General features: G+C 36.8%; 1 protein-coding gene across 13 annotated transcripts in view; it reads right to left on the reverse strand.

The window, feature by feature from the left end:
* Window positions 1-12924, reverse strand: part of inpp4aa (inositol polyphosphate-4-phosphatase type I Aa) — a 171685-nt gene that overhangs the window by 48292 nt on the left and 110469 nt on the right. For 4 of the 13 annotated variants that reach the window (XM_051927145.1, XM_051927144.1, XM_051927143.1 and 1 more), the window contains 3 exons: window positions 8774-8957; window positions 6896-7114; window positions 5253-5391 (listed from right to left, as the gene is read on the reverse strand). In XM_051927145.1, coding sequence (XP_051783105.1) covers window positions 5253-5391; window positions 6896-7114; window positions 8774-8957 — 542 coding nt within the window. Of the gene's footprint in view, window positions 1-5126; window positions 5392-6895; window positions 7115-8773; window positions 8961-12924 lie in introns of all 13 variants that reach the window. The other 9 variants (XM_051927138.1, XM_051927136.1, XM_051927134.1 and 6 more) reach the window with 3 other exon arrangements.

The following is a 12924-nucleotide window of genomic DNA, read 5'->3' on the forward strand; positions in this document are numbered from 1 at the left end:
CAATACCTGGACCAGACTGTTACGCTTTGGCCGCCGTCTGCAAATTGGTATTGGTAAGTTTTATTTACCATCAAAGTACAAAACTTATAATTTATTTTTATGAGAAATGCCTGTCACTTTTCCCCAAAAATCAAGTAAGGACAAATTGAAAAATCATAATCCTCTCTGTTATAACCTCCAGCCTATTCATAATAGCAGACATACCCAAAACAATTGTCATGGGTCAGCAAGAGTAATCCCCCTCAAATGGTGGAAAACACATGAGGTGAACTTTCCTTGTATCAGCCATTTAGCCAAGATATACCTATGCATCCCTGCTGCCAGCACTGCCGAGAGGCTGTTCAGCACTGGAGGGAATGTAGTAGCCTGTCAATGATCGGTTCTTAAGCCAACATCAGTGAAAATGCTGGTGTTCTTGACAAAGGATCAAAAGCTGTGACTGTGATGTGTCTGCCAGCAGGATGGCTAGTTAACACTTAAAGTGTTTACTTGCACAGTCCCAGCACTGACATTCTAACTTACTTCATTTCATGGTATATCCATTTTATGTTTACACAATAAATAAGAGGCAATACAACAGTTCCAGCACTGATATTCTACCTCATTTGATGATAATCCAAAAAAAAAAGGATGCAAGGCAACTGTTATTTAAGTTTTGACAGCATTTTGATTTTATTTTTATAAGCAGTGAGGGTTTACGTTTTGACTGAAGGTTTGTTTGGATTGCTGCTGTTTGTTGACATTTGTACTGAAAATTTGAGGTCAGTTTTATTAGGTTCAGTTTATTAGGGTTCACGGTTCTTGAGGCTGATCCTCCAATTAGCTGTGAACCACCCAATCTCACTGAGATTGCACAGGTGGTGAACCAGTTGAGGGGAGGAAAGGCTGCAGGGATCTGTGGTATCCGGGGTGAACTTCTCCAGGCTGGTGGTAAGGCTGTCCTCCTGACATTGCAAGCAATCTTTGCTGCCATTTAGGAGACTGGCATCATCCCAACTGACTGGAAAACGGGACTTGTCGTCCCTATCTGGAAAGGGAAGGGTGATCGCCTGGATTGCAGCAACTACAGGGGGATAACACTACTCTAGGTGCTGGGTAAGGTTCTTCCTAAGGTCGTCCTCAATAGGATCCGTGATCACTTGCTCACCTAACAGCGACCGGAACAGTCTGTTTTTTACGCCTAAGAAGTCTACCATCGACCGCATCCTGGCACTGAGGGTTCTCATGGAGCGCAAACTTGAATATCAGCAGAGTTTCTTTGCAGCCTTTGTCGATTTTCATAAAGTGTTCGACTCAGTTGATTGCGCTGCCCTCTGGGACATCCTGAGGGTTCGCGGGATCCCCTCAAGGTTGCTAGACATCATGGCCGGCCTGTACACTGGTACTGTGAGTGCTGTGCAGAGTCGAAGCAGAACCTCTGCGTTTTTCCAAGTTGATTCTGGGGTTCATCAGGGGTGTGTTCTTGCGCCTACTCTGTTCAATGCTTGTATGGACTGGGTGTTGGGCAAGGTCATGGGGTCCATTGGCTGTGGGGCATCTGTTGATGAAGAAAGATTCACGGATCTTGACCTTGCTGATGATGCTGTGATCTTCGTGAAGTCAATGGAGGCTCTGATCGGGGCACTCGAGAGACTGAGCGAGGAGTCTGAGTGTCTGGGCTTGCGAGCGTCCTGGATAAAAACAAAGATCCAGGCCTTTAATGACCTCTTGGGCACATCCATCAGCTGTGTGTCTGTCTGTGGAGAGAGAGTCGACCTTGTCAAGAGGTTTACTTACCTTGGCAGTGACATTCATGCCTCTGGTGACTCTTCCTATGAAGTCAGTAGACGGATTGGGAGAGCATGGGGAGTCATGAGGTCACTGGAAAGGAGTGTGTGGTGCTCCCGATATCTATGCAAAAGGGCAAAGGTCCATGTCTTTAGAGTCCTGGTGCTTCCTGTCTTGCTATATTGGTTGCGAGATATGGACGCTACCCGGTGACCCGAGACAAGGACTGGACTCCTTTGGTACTGTGTCTCTCTGGAAAATCCTTGGGTACCGTTGATTTGACTTTGTGTCAAATAAGCGGTTGCTCATGGAGTCCCAAATGAGGCACATTACCTGCATTGTGAGGGAGCGTCAGTTACGGCACTACTAGCATGTGGTGTGTTTCCCCGAGGGTGATCTGGCTTATAAGATCCTCATTGTTGGGGACCCGAGTGGCTGGACCAAGCCACGGTGTCACCTACGCAACACCTGGCTGCGGCAGATAGAGGGTCATTTCCGGAGGGTGGGACTCGACCACGTGTCTGCCTGGGAGGTTGCCAACCAGGATCCTGAGTTGTTTCGTCGTTTAGTGGGTGCGGCAACGCACTGTAACAGTGCATGCTCCCCAACCTGACTTTTGACTTATGCTGTGTCACTACTATTGCACTATAATGCTGTTGCTGCTGGCACCTTGTGGCAATTAATTCAGATTGCGAATTAGGTAGTTTGTCATCAATGAGAATAGCTCATTGGAAAAGAAGGATGGAAAATCCCCTTTAATTTGTTTGCACTAATAAAACCTGCAGCCTGTAAGCTGCTATCAACAATAAAACGTTGTTCAACATTTTTTTTCTATATCTGCATAAATATCATTATTGCAAATTTCCCTGAAATATCATGAAATAATTTTGAGGCTATATAACTCTCCCCTAATTGTCAGCATATCTGACTGATAGAGTTGGCTCACAACATAACTGTGTGTGAGCAGAGCAAACAGCAATGGGCTAAACACACAACCCTGGGGTGTTCCAATCTTCAAAAAGATGCCGTTAGTTGTGCATTGCCCAAATGTAACAGTTGAGGCCTACCAGTGAGGAAACTCTAGATTCAGTTTAACAGCTTGAAGTTCAGTCCAAGGGCTATGAGTTTTACTACTAATTTTAGGAGAATGATGATGATGATGTTGAGTACCAGGACGAAGTCCATAAATAGTAATAACCAAAATAAATATCAAAGTGCTTCAAAATGCTATGTACACTGTTTTTGTAAAACAAATATTTATCAACCACAACAGACTATGTTGATTTGAAGCTTTTCAGTAGTAAGTAGTATGCACAGGAATTGTCATAGAGGTGGGAGGTTGGATATAAATTCCATTTTATTTTTTAATGTTTTTTGGAAAAATGCTTGTAACTAAAATCAATTTATATTCATAGTGTAGAGAAAAGCCAAGCAAAATGACACCTTTTTTTCATAGTGGAATAATAATTAAGACTAGCACTTTATACTTCACACTCACTGACTGCTGGCTAGTAGTGCCTACTACTTAAAGCAGATTGGTATTTGCAAGTTCATTTCTCTCAGACACTAATTCGGAGAAGCAGCTAGGGCTATGTTTAAGTTGTTCAAATGATTTTCTATGGTAAAATAAATCTGTGATAAGTGACAGGCTAATATATTGAATGCCTTTTTCTTTGTTTCTAAGAATGAGAATTTAAGCTCCTGAATGATTGTTTTACAAAATTGGGCTACTGATTGTTTTAAGTCTGTACATTAGTTGACATTGAAAGAAAAATCATAAAATCTTCTCAGACAGTTTTTCCCCCAACATTAAACAATGAAAGACTTTTGCACAGAGAACAGACATAATAAACTATACTGGAAATAAGCCTAGAAGAATGTTTGTTTTACTCCTCCCGTTTAATGTCCAGAAATTTCAGTGGCTATTTTTTTCAGTATTACAATCAGATTAATGCTTCTAACAACAGAAAAACAATATTGTATTAGGATACCCATACAGATTTCTTATTTTCCCACACATAATACTTTTGGCTGTGTAGTCAGTGATGCAGCAAAAAATTTTATTTTAATGTAATTGTTCTTTAAACATGTAGCCTTTCACCCATCTCTCCAACAAAATGGCATGACATGAATGGCATTTTCTATACTGAACCTTGACTTAATATTCAGACCTCATAAATTTATGTAGCTGGATGAGATGTCATAATATACTACATATGATAAAAGTGTACATCAAACAAATCTATTTCATGATTGTTATTTATTGATTGTTCTTCTGGTATTAAGTGAAAAAGTGGGTACAGAATAGTTCTGAAAGAGCACAGCATAAAGCCTTGTCCCAATAATCATAACTTTGCCCAACACCTGTAATAATGTATAATGTTTAATGGAAAAAATTCACAAAAAATTAGACATTAAATGTGTGTGTTACCTTTTACAGATATGATAATTATGATAAATTCTCTATAAATATTTGTCTTTTTTTCTGGACAACTAAATACCAAAAAAAGATCAAATGAAAAAAAGAGAACAGAGGGAGATTCTGAATTGTACCAAAGTCACATTTGTAGCATAAAGGTATGGCAAGACAAAACAATAATCAGACATTTTAATTTAACATAGCTGGAGTAAACTCATGAACAAAACATTAGTGCCCCATAGTTTAGCCTTGATGCGACAGGAATTGCTGCCCTGAAAAAAAAAATCAGCTTTGTTTAAAAAAAAAACAAAAAAAAAAAAACCGACCAGCATCAAAAAAAATTAGATGACAGTTATTTGGTGAAAATGAAAATGATTATACTAAAACTGAAATACATGCAGTGACCATGCAGTCAGGTGAAGGTTTTGTGGCATATTAGGAAAGATGCAAATAAAAGATAAAAAATGGAAAATTCAACTGTACTGTATGTCTACATTAAGTGCTGTTCATATATACTGTAGGAAATTTGGATAACAAAAAAGAACAAAGCTTCTTTCTTGATGAGTCTTTCATCTGATAACATATCCTGCACACTTAATATTTATAAATAAATTCATGTGGCAGATTCATTTTCCTGTAGTTGAATATCATCACACGATTACTGTGAAGTTTTAAAAAACACATTAATAACTGAAGAAACAAATGATCTGCAAACTAACATATGTCTCGCTATTTGTTACAATAAATGTTGCCACTCGGTTAGTACTGTTTACAAACATGATGAAACTGCGCCAAGATTAATACAAAAAAAATCTATAAAATCTTAGGATAAAACATACAGCACTTTTGTAATTTTCCATTTCATGTAACTAAAAAATATAGATTTTATAAGCAAAAATTGTAAAATTAATTAAAAAAAGGAAAGTTCACCTATACGCACTTGTGCTACTCAGAGAATGGCATGCAGATGGTTCTGGTGAAGAGGATGGTGATGAAGAGGATGGAGATAAACTATGTTCATCTAAGAAGTCTGGATTAATCCAGTATGCACGATTGTCCAGGTTACCTTTCTTGTTTGAGCAGGTGACATCACATTGGAACACATCCTCACAACTATCACTCTGTAGCCTCTCTTTCTGAAGTAGTTTGTCAACTCTTTGGATAATGCACTCCAAGCTTTTATCAACATTCAACCACACTTTTTCCTATTCAAAAAATGAATAGTATGTCATTAATATCAAAATAAAAATGAATAAAACCTTACTGCCACATGAATAACTGAGTATATGAGCATATGCATTTTATTGTTACATATAATAAAATTACAATCTAACACAGATCGTTTCAAACTAATGGACAAAATATCAAGCCTATGAGCAGGTACTGGTTCTGTTACTAGAGTAACCTTGAGTCGATCACCTGAGGTCACACCTTCTTTCAAAAACTAGCTGCACTCACCTCTTCTCTCTCTTTGAAAACTGTCCCTGCAATCCCTGAAATCTGCTCTTCTCTGAATCCAGTAAGTTAATGAACCACTCTCTCCTAGATGAGCTGAAAGCTTGCAATATCTTCTGATTGTGGACCTGAAAGCTGAGATCCACTATGCTAAGCCAAGCTCCATGCTAGTGACTGAGCTCAATCTGAGAAGACTAAGCAGTTTTTGCCTCAACAAGGAAACTTCATGAACCTCTAAATTCTTGAGCCAGAAATAATAATTCTTTTCTCTATGAAGTTGCAGGGGACAAAGTAAAGAGCCAAAGTGAGCAAAGCACAGGGCACCATGAACAAAGGACCCCATTGCAAAGAGAAAATGTGTACTCCAGCGCAAGAAGAATCCTCAACTTGAACTCATAACAATAACAGCAACAACTCCACGTTTCATCAGACACCATTCTTAAAGACACCATTCTTATTGTAAAACTGTTCATCTATGGCAAGATAAATTAGAACTCTAAATAGCCTAAGTAACCAGCCTGCATCTCATATTGTGTCTTTTATGTCAAATACAGAGTTATTATATTTCTATAACCCTTGCCAGTGACAGCAACTTACCCTACCCTGTGCACCCAGTCGCTTATTTTTCATTAACTTGTATTGGGGGTCTGTTTATTGTCAGTAGCAACTACTGGAGGTGAAAAAGAGAAAAATCTACAAACTATACAAGTTGGTATATCCACTATCAAGGTACAATTGAAACAGTAAACTAATTTGTAGTTAAAGTCACAGAGAACATTTCTCTGTTTTAAGATAGACAAGTCTGCAAATTTCCCAATTGTCTTCAAATTTTAAGAAGTTTTTTTTTTTAATTAAATATCGTTACTTGGGGTGATTTTCAGATGTTACTGCCTTTAGGTATTTTACTCTAAAACCACAGTATACAGAAAACTTAAAATTGTATTTGTGGACATGTATTTTCTTAATTTAACTTCAGATATACACATATACACACTTAATATATCAGGTTTCTTGTGCTCAGCTTTGTGTTTATGTATTTGTTTAGTGTAATTTGGTGTTGTTATTGAGTAAATCAAGGTGGTCTTATAAAGTACACTTCATAATAATATATTGAATTGAATCTATGTAGGATTACAATTTCTGATTTACACATTTATACAGATGATCTCTGATGTAATGAATAGTGTATTTTTACCCATATTTCAAACAGATCTGACAAATTCTATGTAAAAGCAGAGGTGGTAATTAACATACCCATTCTTCTTCATGCCAGTTTACATGCAGAGATGATCTGCTGTTTTTCCCTGTCCATTTAGCCACCAGAGTGTCTTGATCATTTCTTAACATCACTTGGTCTGCATCTCCAGATGTTGGCGAGGCTTTGGATGCAATGTATTCTGGTCTGCCAGCATTTAATGCTTGGATTGCATTTGCTAGCAGTTTACAGTCACAGACAGTAACCAGTTGGCGTGTCTACATATCAAAAATGAAAAGTTGTGAACATCAGCAATATCATAATAGACTTGGGCATCCTATATAAGATATTTAAAAGATAAATGTTCAGAATGCAGGTGGACTAACACAGATTTTATGATTATAGGTTTACTACCAAAGTCTGTCCAAATATTTTTACTGCAAGAAAAATATTGTTCAAACTAAACAGTTTCCTCTGCTTATTTTCATTGACTAGATTAGATTAGAACTTACACTAATGAAACTCTTGTGCCACAGTTACAGTGGAGGATAGGGGGAGCAAGGAAGTATATACAGACAATAAGAAGATATATAAATAAAAATAAATAAATAAAGAGCAGCAGAAGAATGACCCAATGTACATAGTTCAAAACAAAACTGCACACACATTCATTGCACAGTTTAACAGTAGTAAAAAAAAAGTGCAGATGGCAATACATATGTAATATACTGCAGAATTACACATATTGTAAACTAGCAGGTGGGTGCAGTAAAGGGCAGATAAGAACAGCTGAGAAAAGAAGCTATTCCTGAAGAAGGAGAAGCAAGTGGTGAGGGTCTGGCAGCATTTACCAGAAGGCAGAATTGAAAATATGGGATGACCTGGAAGGCTGGCATCACAGATGATGGATTTAGCCTTCCTTAGACGTCAGGTAAAGCAGATGGTATGAGGCTGTAGAAGGTCAGTCCCAGTGAATTTAGGTGCAGTATGGATAGTCATTTTGTGGAGCATGTGATCCTAACAAGTCTATTTACCAAGCCACACTGTGATGAATCCAGTCAAGATACTTTCAATGGTGCAGTACTAGAAGTTCACTGGCATTTTAGCTTGCACCCCAATGCTCTTTAGCCTTCTCAAGAAAATGAACCATTACTGAGACTTTTTGAGGATGCAGATGGTAACTGACTTTGATCTTCCTGAAAATTTTCTACAGATTCAGATGCATAGTAAATTGTACATTATGTCCCCTAGTTTTATAATGTCCCATCCTTTTTCAAATCATACCTATCAGAGGCATTTTAAAATCATCACCATAAATGTAGAGTACAAAATGATGGAAAGCAAGAAATTTTGATCCAGCTGATCAAATTGTTCAGGTAAATGAGCAAGACTGTTACATAAAAACAAATGAGCCTGATGAATTGAATGGTCTCCTCTCATTTGTCAAATTTCTTATGTAAATTAACTTAGTATGGATTGGAGATTCTTAACTCTTTTCCACAAATGTGATGGTGTATGTGAAGGTTTTTTCAAAGCAGAATAAACACAGCAATGGCTCTGTAAAGCTGTGCAAGCTGGAGAAAAGTTACTTACAGAAATGTTAAGGAATTTGAAATAAACCAAATTATTTTTACACTAGCAAATAATTTACTATACTTACATTATAGACATTATATTGTACTGCATTATTATAGATTTAGAAGTTAAAACAATTAAGTCAGCATGTAGTATTATGAACATCTTAGAGATAGTAATAATAATGGGGTTATGGGTATGAGGTAATTATTCTTTTTCCATGCAGGTGGCTTTTGGTATTCCATAAGATTATGTAAGGTAATTTGTTTTTTAACAGATAATAAAACGGTCACAGGATATGGGTTCAAATAGGCTTTAGTAGCCTTGCCTGTTCAACGTATCATGTGGCTGTTGTTACACACCTTATCTGCTAAGATGGCAAGAGTTCTTTCCAGTCCATTTGAGGATCGTTCCTTGGCTGCCCTGGAAAGCCTTTCAGCATAGTAGCTGACTTGGGTCTTCAGAGTATTGATATGAGCTATGATCTCCTTTGCCTTCAAAATGTCCTGGGGGATGTACACAAGTGACTGCGAGCTGGACAAAGCACTGCTGCAAATAAGGAGAATTCAATCACACTTTTATATATAACTCATTGGCAAACATTCATAAAATTTATAGTATGATTCTGCACTCACAATAAAGGTCATAACTGTACCAGGTAAAATTTATATCCAGACCTGGAAACCAATACACTTCTCTACATTGTACTTTGGGATGACTGGTAGTATTCACAAAATTAAAAAAAAACCCAATTTCATTGAGATGGAATGCAGTATTACTGATATTGCAGTTGATATTTAATGCATGCTTATTCAAAATCAGCCTTAACAAAATTCATTGAATATTTCTTCATCATATAAAATAGTGAAATTATCCGTTGTTGTGTGATAGTTTAAAATTCTGGCTACATGGTACTTTTCTACTAGTCTGACAGTTATTTTCATTTTGTTTAGATAATAATTACACCCAGTCTCCTAGCAATCAATAAAATGTGTAAGTATGATCTAGTTGTTAAGGTTTAAGCATATTGTACTGTATAGGATCTAAAAGTAAATAACAGGTAACAGTGAGCATATAATATGTGCACAAGACTATTAATAATGGGCTCACAATTGAATTATCCTGTGATGTGGAATGTGGAAACAAAGCAAAAGAAAGACTTGATTTAAAGTCACACTTAATTTACTACTCTATTATGTGTTGCTTTCAAATTATGTATGTATCAAATATATCATGCAAATCTGTATCTACAGCAAAAAATATATGCATATATATATTTTGGAAAAAGTGACCACATTTTTAACTCAGAAGAAATGATTCATATAAATTTGATACTGCTTTGAAGTAGAATTACTAGACAAAACATTGGGCATTTCACGGCAATGTCATTTAGCCAGAGACTGGCCAAAAGTGTTTAATTATTTAGATTTATTGAACTGATAAAATTGGGTATTTTTAATTACAGCCATAGAGGTCAAATTACACATTATCTTTACGTACCGTGTTAGTCTCAAATGTAACATGAACAGATTGTCTTCATCTTTTGTAGGTAATAAAATAAATCTTTATTGAATAGGTTTTCAAGTTTCAAGGAATGTATGTGGCTGATTGAAAGATATGATTATTACCAAATACAGTATTACTCACTATCATGATTCTAGTTCTATTGGTAACTTTTTTGTGAGCTCAAGGAATTTTTCCTAGTATACCTTAATAAAAGGACAAATGCATGTGTCTGTTGTCCGATTGTATGTACTAGCAACAGCAGTGTGGCAGCAGCTTTCTAGCATCCACTCAGGTCACATGGTCGAGGTTTATAGCTGTAATGCTAACAACTGCGTGATGGGCAATGGATGAGTAAAAATAATGATAAATCGATGTGCACATAGGGAAATCAAAGCCACATTACAAGTAGGCTAGAGTTGCTAAACCATGTCAATGTAGTAATGACCACCGCCACTCTTTCCCAGCAGAACACTTTGGCTATAAGCATGGTCAGTTTAATGAGCGAGTGACATCAAGAGGAAGCGGTGAAAATGGGTGGCTCTACCTGAACAGAAAAAAGCCGCCACAAGAGAAAGGGATTGAGTGCATATTATTTTACCAGACAAATGGACAACCCATGCATTCAAAAAAAAAAAAAAAAAGTGAGGTTTATCGTGATGTTTATGTGGATTAGATGGGTAGCACATCTATTCTTCTAATTTATTTTTGCTTAGGATACTTGAAATTTTGTTGAATTTATTTTTTTTTTATCTTATGGACTTAATAAATTTTATAAGTTATTTTGTTTATTGTTATATATTATTCTCCTGTGCCACCATGTTGGATTTATAAGACACCACCATTCTGTGGTTTCATTGCAGAGCTTGGTCTTAACATTTCTCCGAAGGTGCATTGTGTGACATCACCTGTAAGATACCGCTAGATTGGTTCAGATCCTACCTCTCAGGCTGCACTGAGTTTGTTCAGCTTAAAACTTTCACATCCCAACCCACCGCTGTTACTTCAGGTGTGCCCCAGGGCTCTGTCCTGGGGCCCCTCCTTTTCATTATTTACCTTCTTCCCCTTGGTAATATCTTTCGTAAATATAATATTAGCTTCCACTGTTATGCTGATGACACCCAGCTCTATCTCACTAGCAAACCTACTGTTTCCTTTCCACCCTCCTTGCTTATTAATTGCATAGCAGAAATCAAATCCTGGTTTTCTTCAAATTTTCTTAAATTAAATAGTGACAAAACTGAGGTTCTCCTCATTGGTACAAAATCAACATTATCCAAAACTGATCATTTTTCATTTGTTATTGATAATTCCTCTGTCTCCCCTTCCCCACAGGTTAAGAGTCTGGATGTCGTCCTTGACAGTACTTTATCCTTTCAGTCCAACATCAATAACATCTCCCGGTCTGCATATTTCCACTTGTGTAACATTAATCGTATTCACCCCTCCTTCACTCCCCACATCACTGCTATCCTTGTTCATAGCCTTGTCACTTCTCGTCTGGATTATTGCAATTCCCTTTTCTTTGGTCTTTCTCGCAAATCTCTTTATAAGCTTCTACTGGTTCAGAATTCAGCTTCCCACATCATTACTAGAACCCCCTCTGTTCACCATATCACTCCCGTTTTGTAGCAGCTTCATTGGCTTCCAGTTCAGTTCCAAATTCAATTCAAAATTCTCCTACTAACTTTTAAGGCTCTCCACAACCTTGCCCCTCCATATCTGTCTGACCTCCTCCATGTTGCCATTCCTTCCCGTACCCTTAGATCCTCTTCCTCCATCCACTTGACTGTCCCTTTCGTCCGTCTTACCACTATGGGGAGCGGAGCATTCAGTTGCTCTGCTCCCCAGCTCTGGAACTCACTACCATCTGAGCTTAGAAATATTGAATCATTTTCCCTTTTCAAATCTAAACTTAAAACTCATTTGTTTAAAACTGCTTTTTCTCTTTGATTACAATTGCTCTGTCTGATTTTAACTTTTGTATTTTACTTTTGTTTATAATCTGTGTTTTTTCTATTGTTCGATGTCCTTGAGTGTTTAGAAATGCGCCTACAAATAAATAAAATGTATTATTATTTAAGCCGGCAGAATGCAGTTTACTTTAACCATCTTTTTAGCAACATATTTTGATTTGGACTTTATTTTTTTTTCCTTAGGATTTGATGCTGGGTTTTGATTTAAAAATACAACTGTGGAAATGTCATTGACTGCAAGTCAGAGTTAATGTTTAGGACCTTGGTGCATGTTTTAGTTCCTTTATTTACTGGCTAATTTTGTTATTTGCAACATTTCATATCCCGGTCCTTTCCCAATTCTGATACTTATTTAAATCTTCTGCACTGGCAGAACACTAACTATATTTTCAACAACTGTTATTCTGTCAATCTATTTTTTCAAGTGAGAGGTAAATATTAATTATTTAGCCAAATAAGGAAAATACCAATTTACAATATAAAAAAAGGTAAAATTAGTCAGTGAAGAAACTCACAAGAAGCTCATTCCACCAACTGCATCACATGCTACCAAGTCTACCAAGCACAACTTTAAAAACAAACCAACAAACAAATGAACAAACAAGGTCTATGTCAATTACCATGTTAATTAGATGGGTAACACAGTTATTCTGGTAATACTTTTTTCTATTTGTGCTAAATTTTATGAATGATGTTTCACATAAGTTAATGGTACTGAAGAGTTTAGAACCTACCATGCAGCCCCCAAACGATGCACAAGTTGGAAGAATGTATTTAGAAAATAATTTTAAACTTCAGAGCCAGCTTAACATTCAAAAACGTTTGACACCAAAATTTTTAAATGTATGTCCTGTGTGTTGTATGATAGGAGGGGAATTTTGTGGCAACATAACACACCCAGAATAAATACAACATGCTCAAAAATATAAAAACAAGGTACCTTTATCATTAATAAAGAACACAAGTACACATAAACCAAATTAAGTGTACAGAAAACAAAACAAACACTGTTGCTATTCTTGACCTACATTTTT

The sequence above is a fragment of the Erpetoichthys calabaricus genome, chromosome 4, assembly GCF_900747795.2.
Source record: "Erpetoichthys calabaricus chromosome 4, fErpCal1.3, whole genome shotgun sequence".
NCBI classification, from domain to species: domain Eukaryota; kingdom Metazoa; phylum Chordata; class Cladistia; order Polypteriformes; family Polypteridae; genus Erpetoichthys; species Erpetoichthys calabaricus.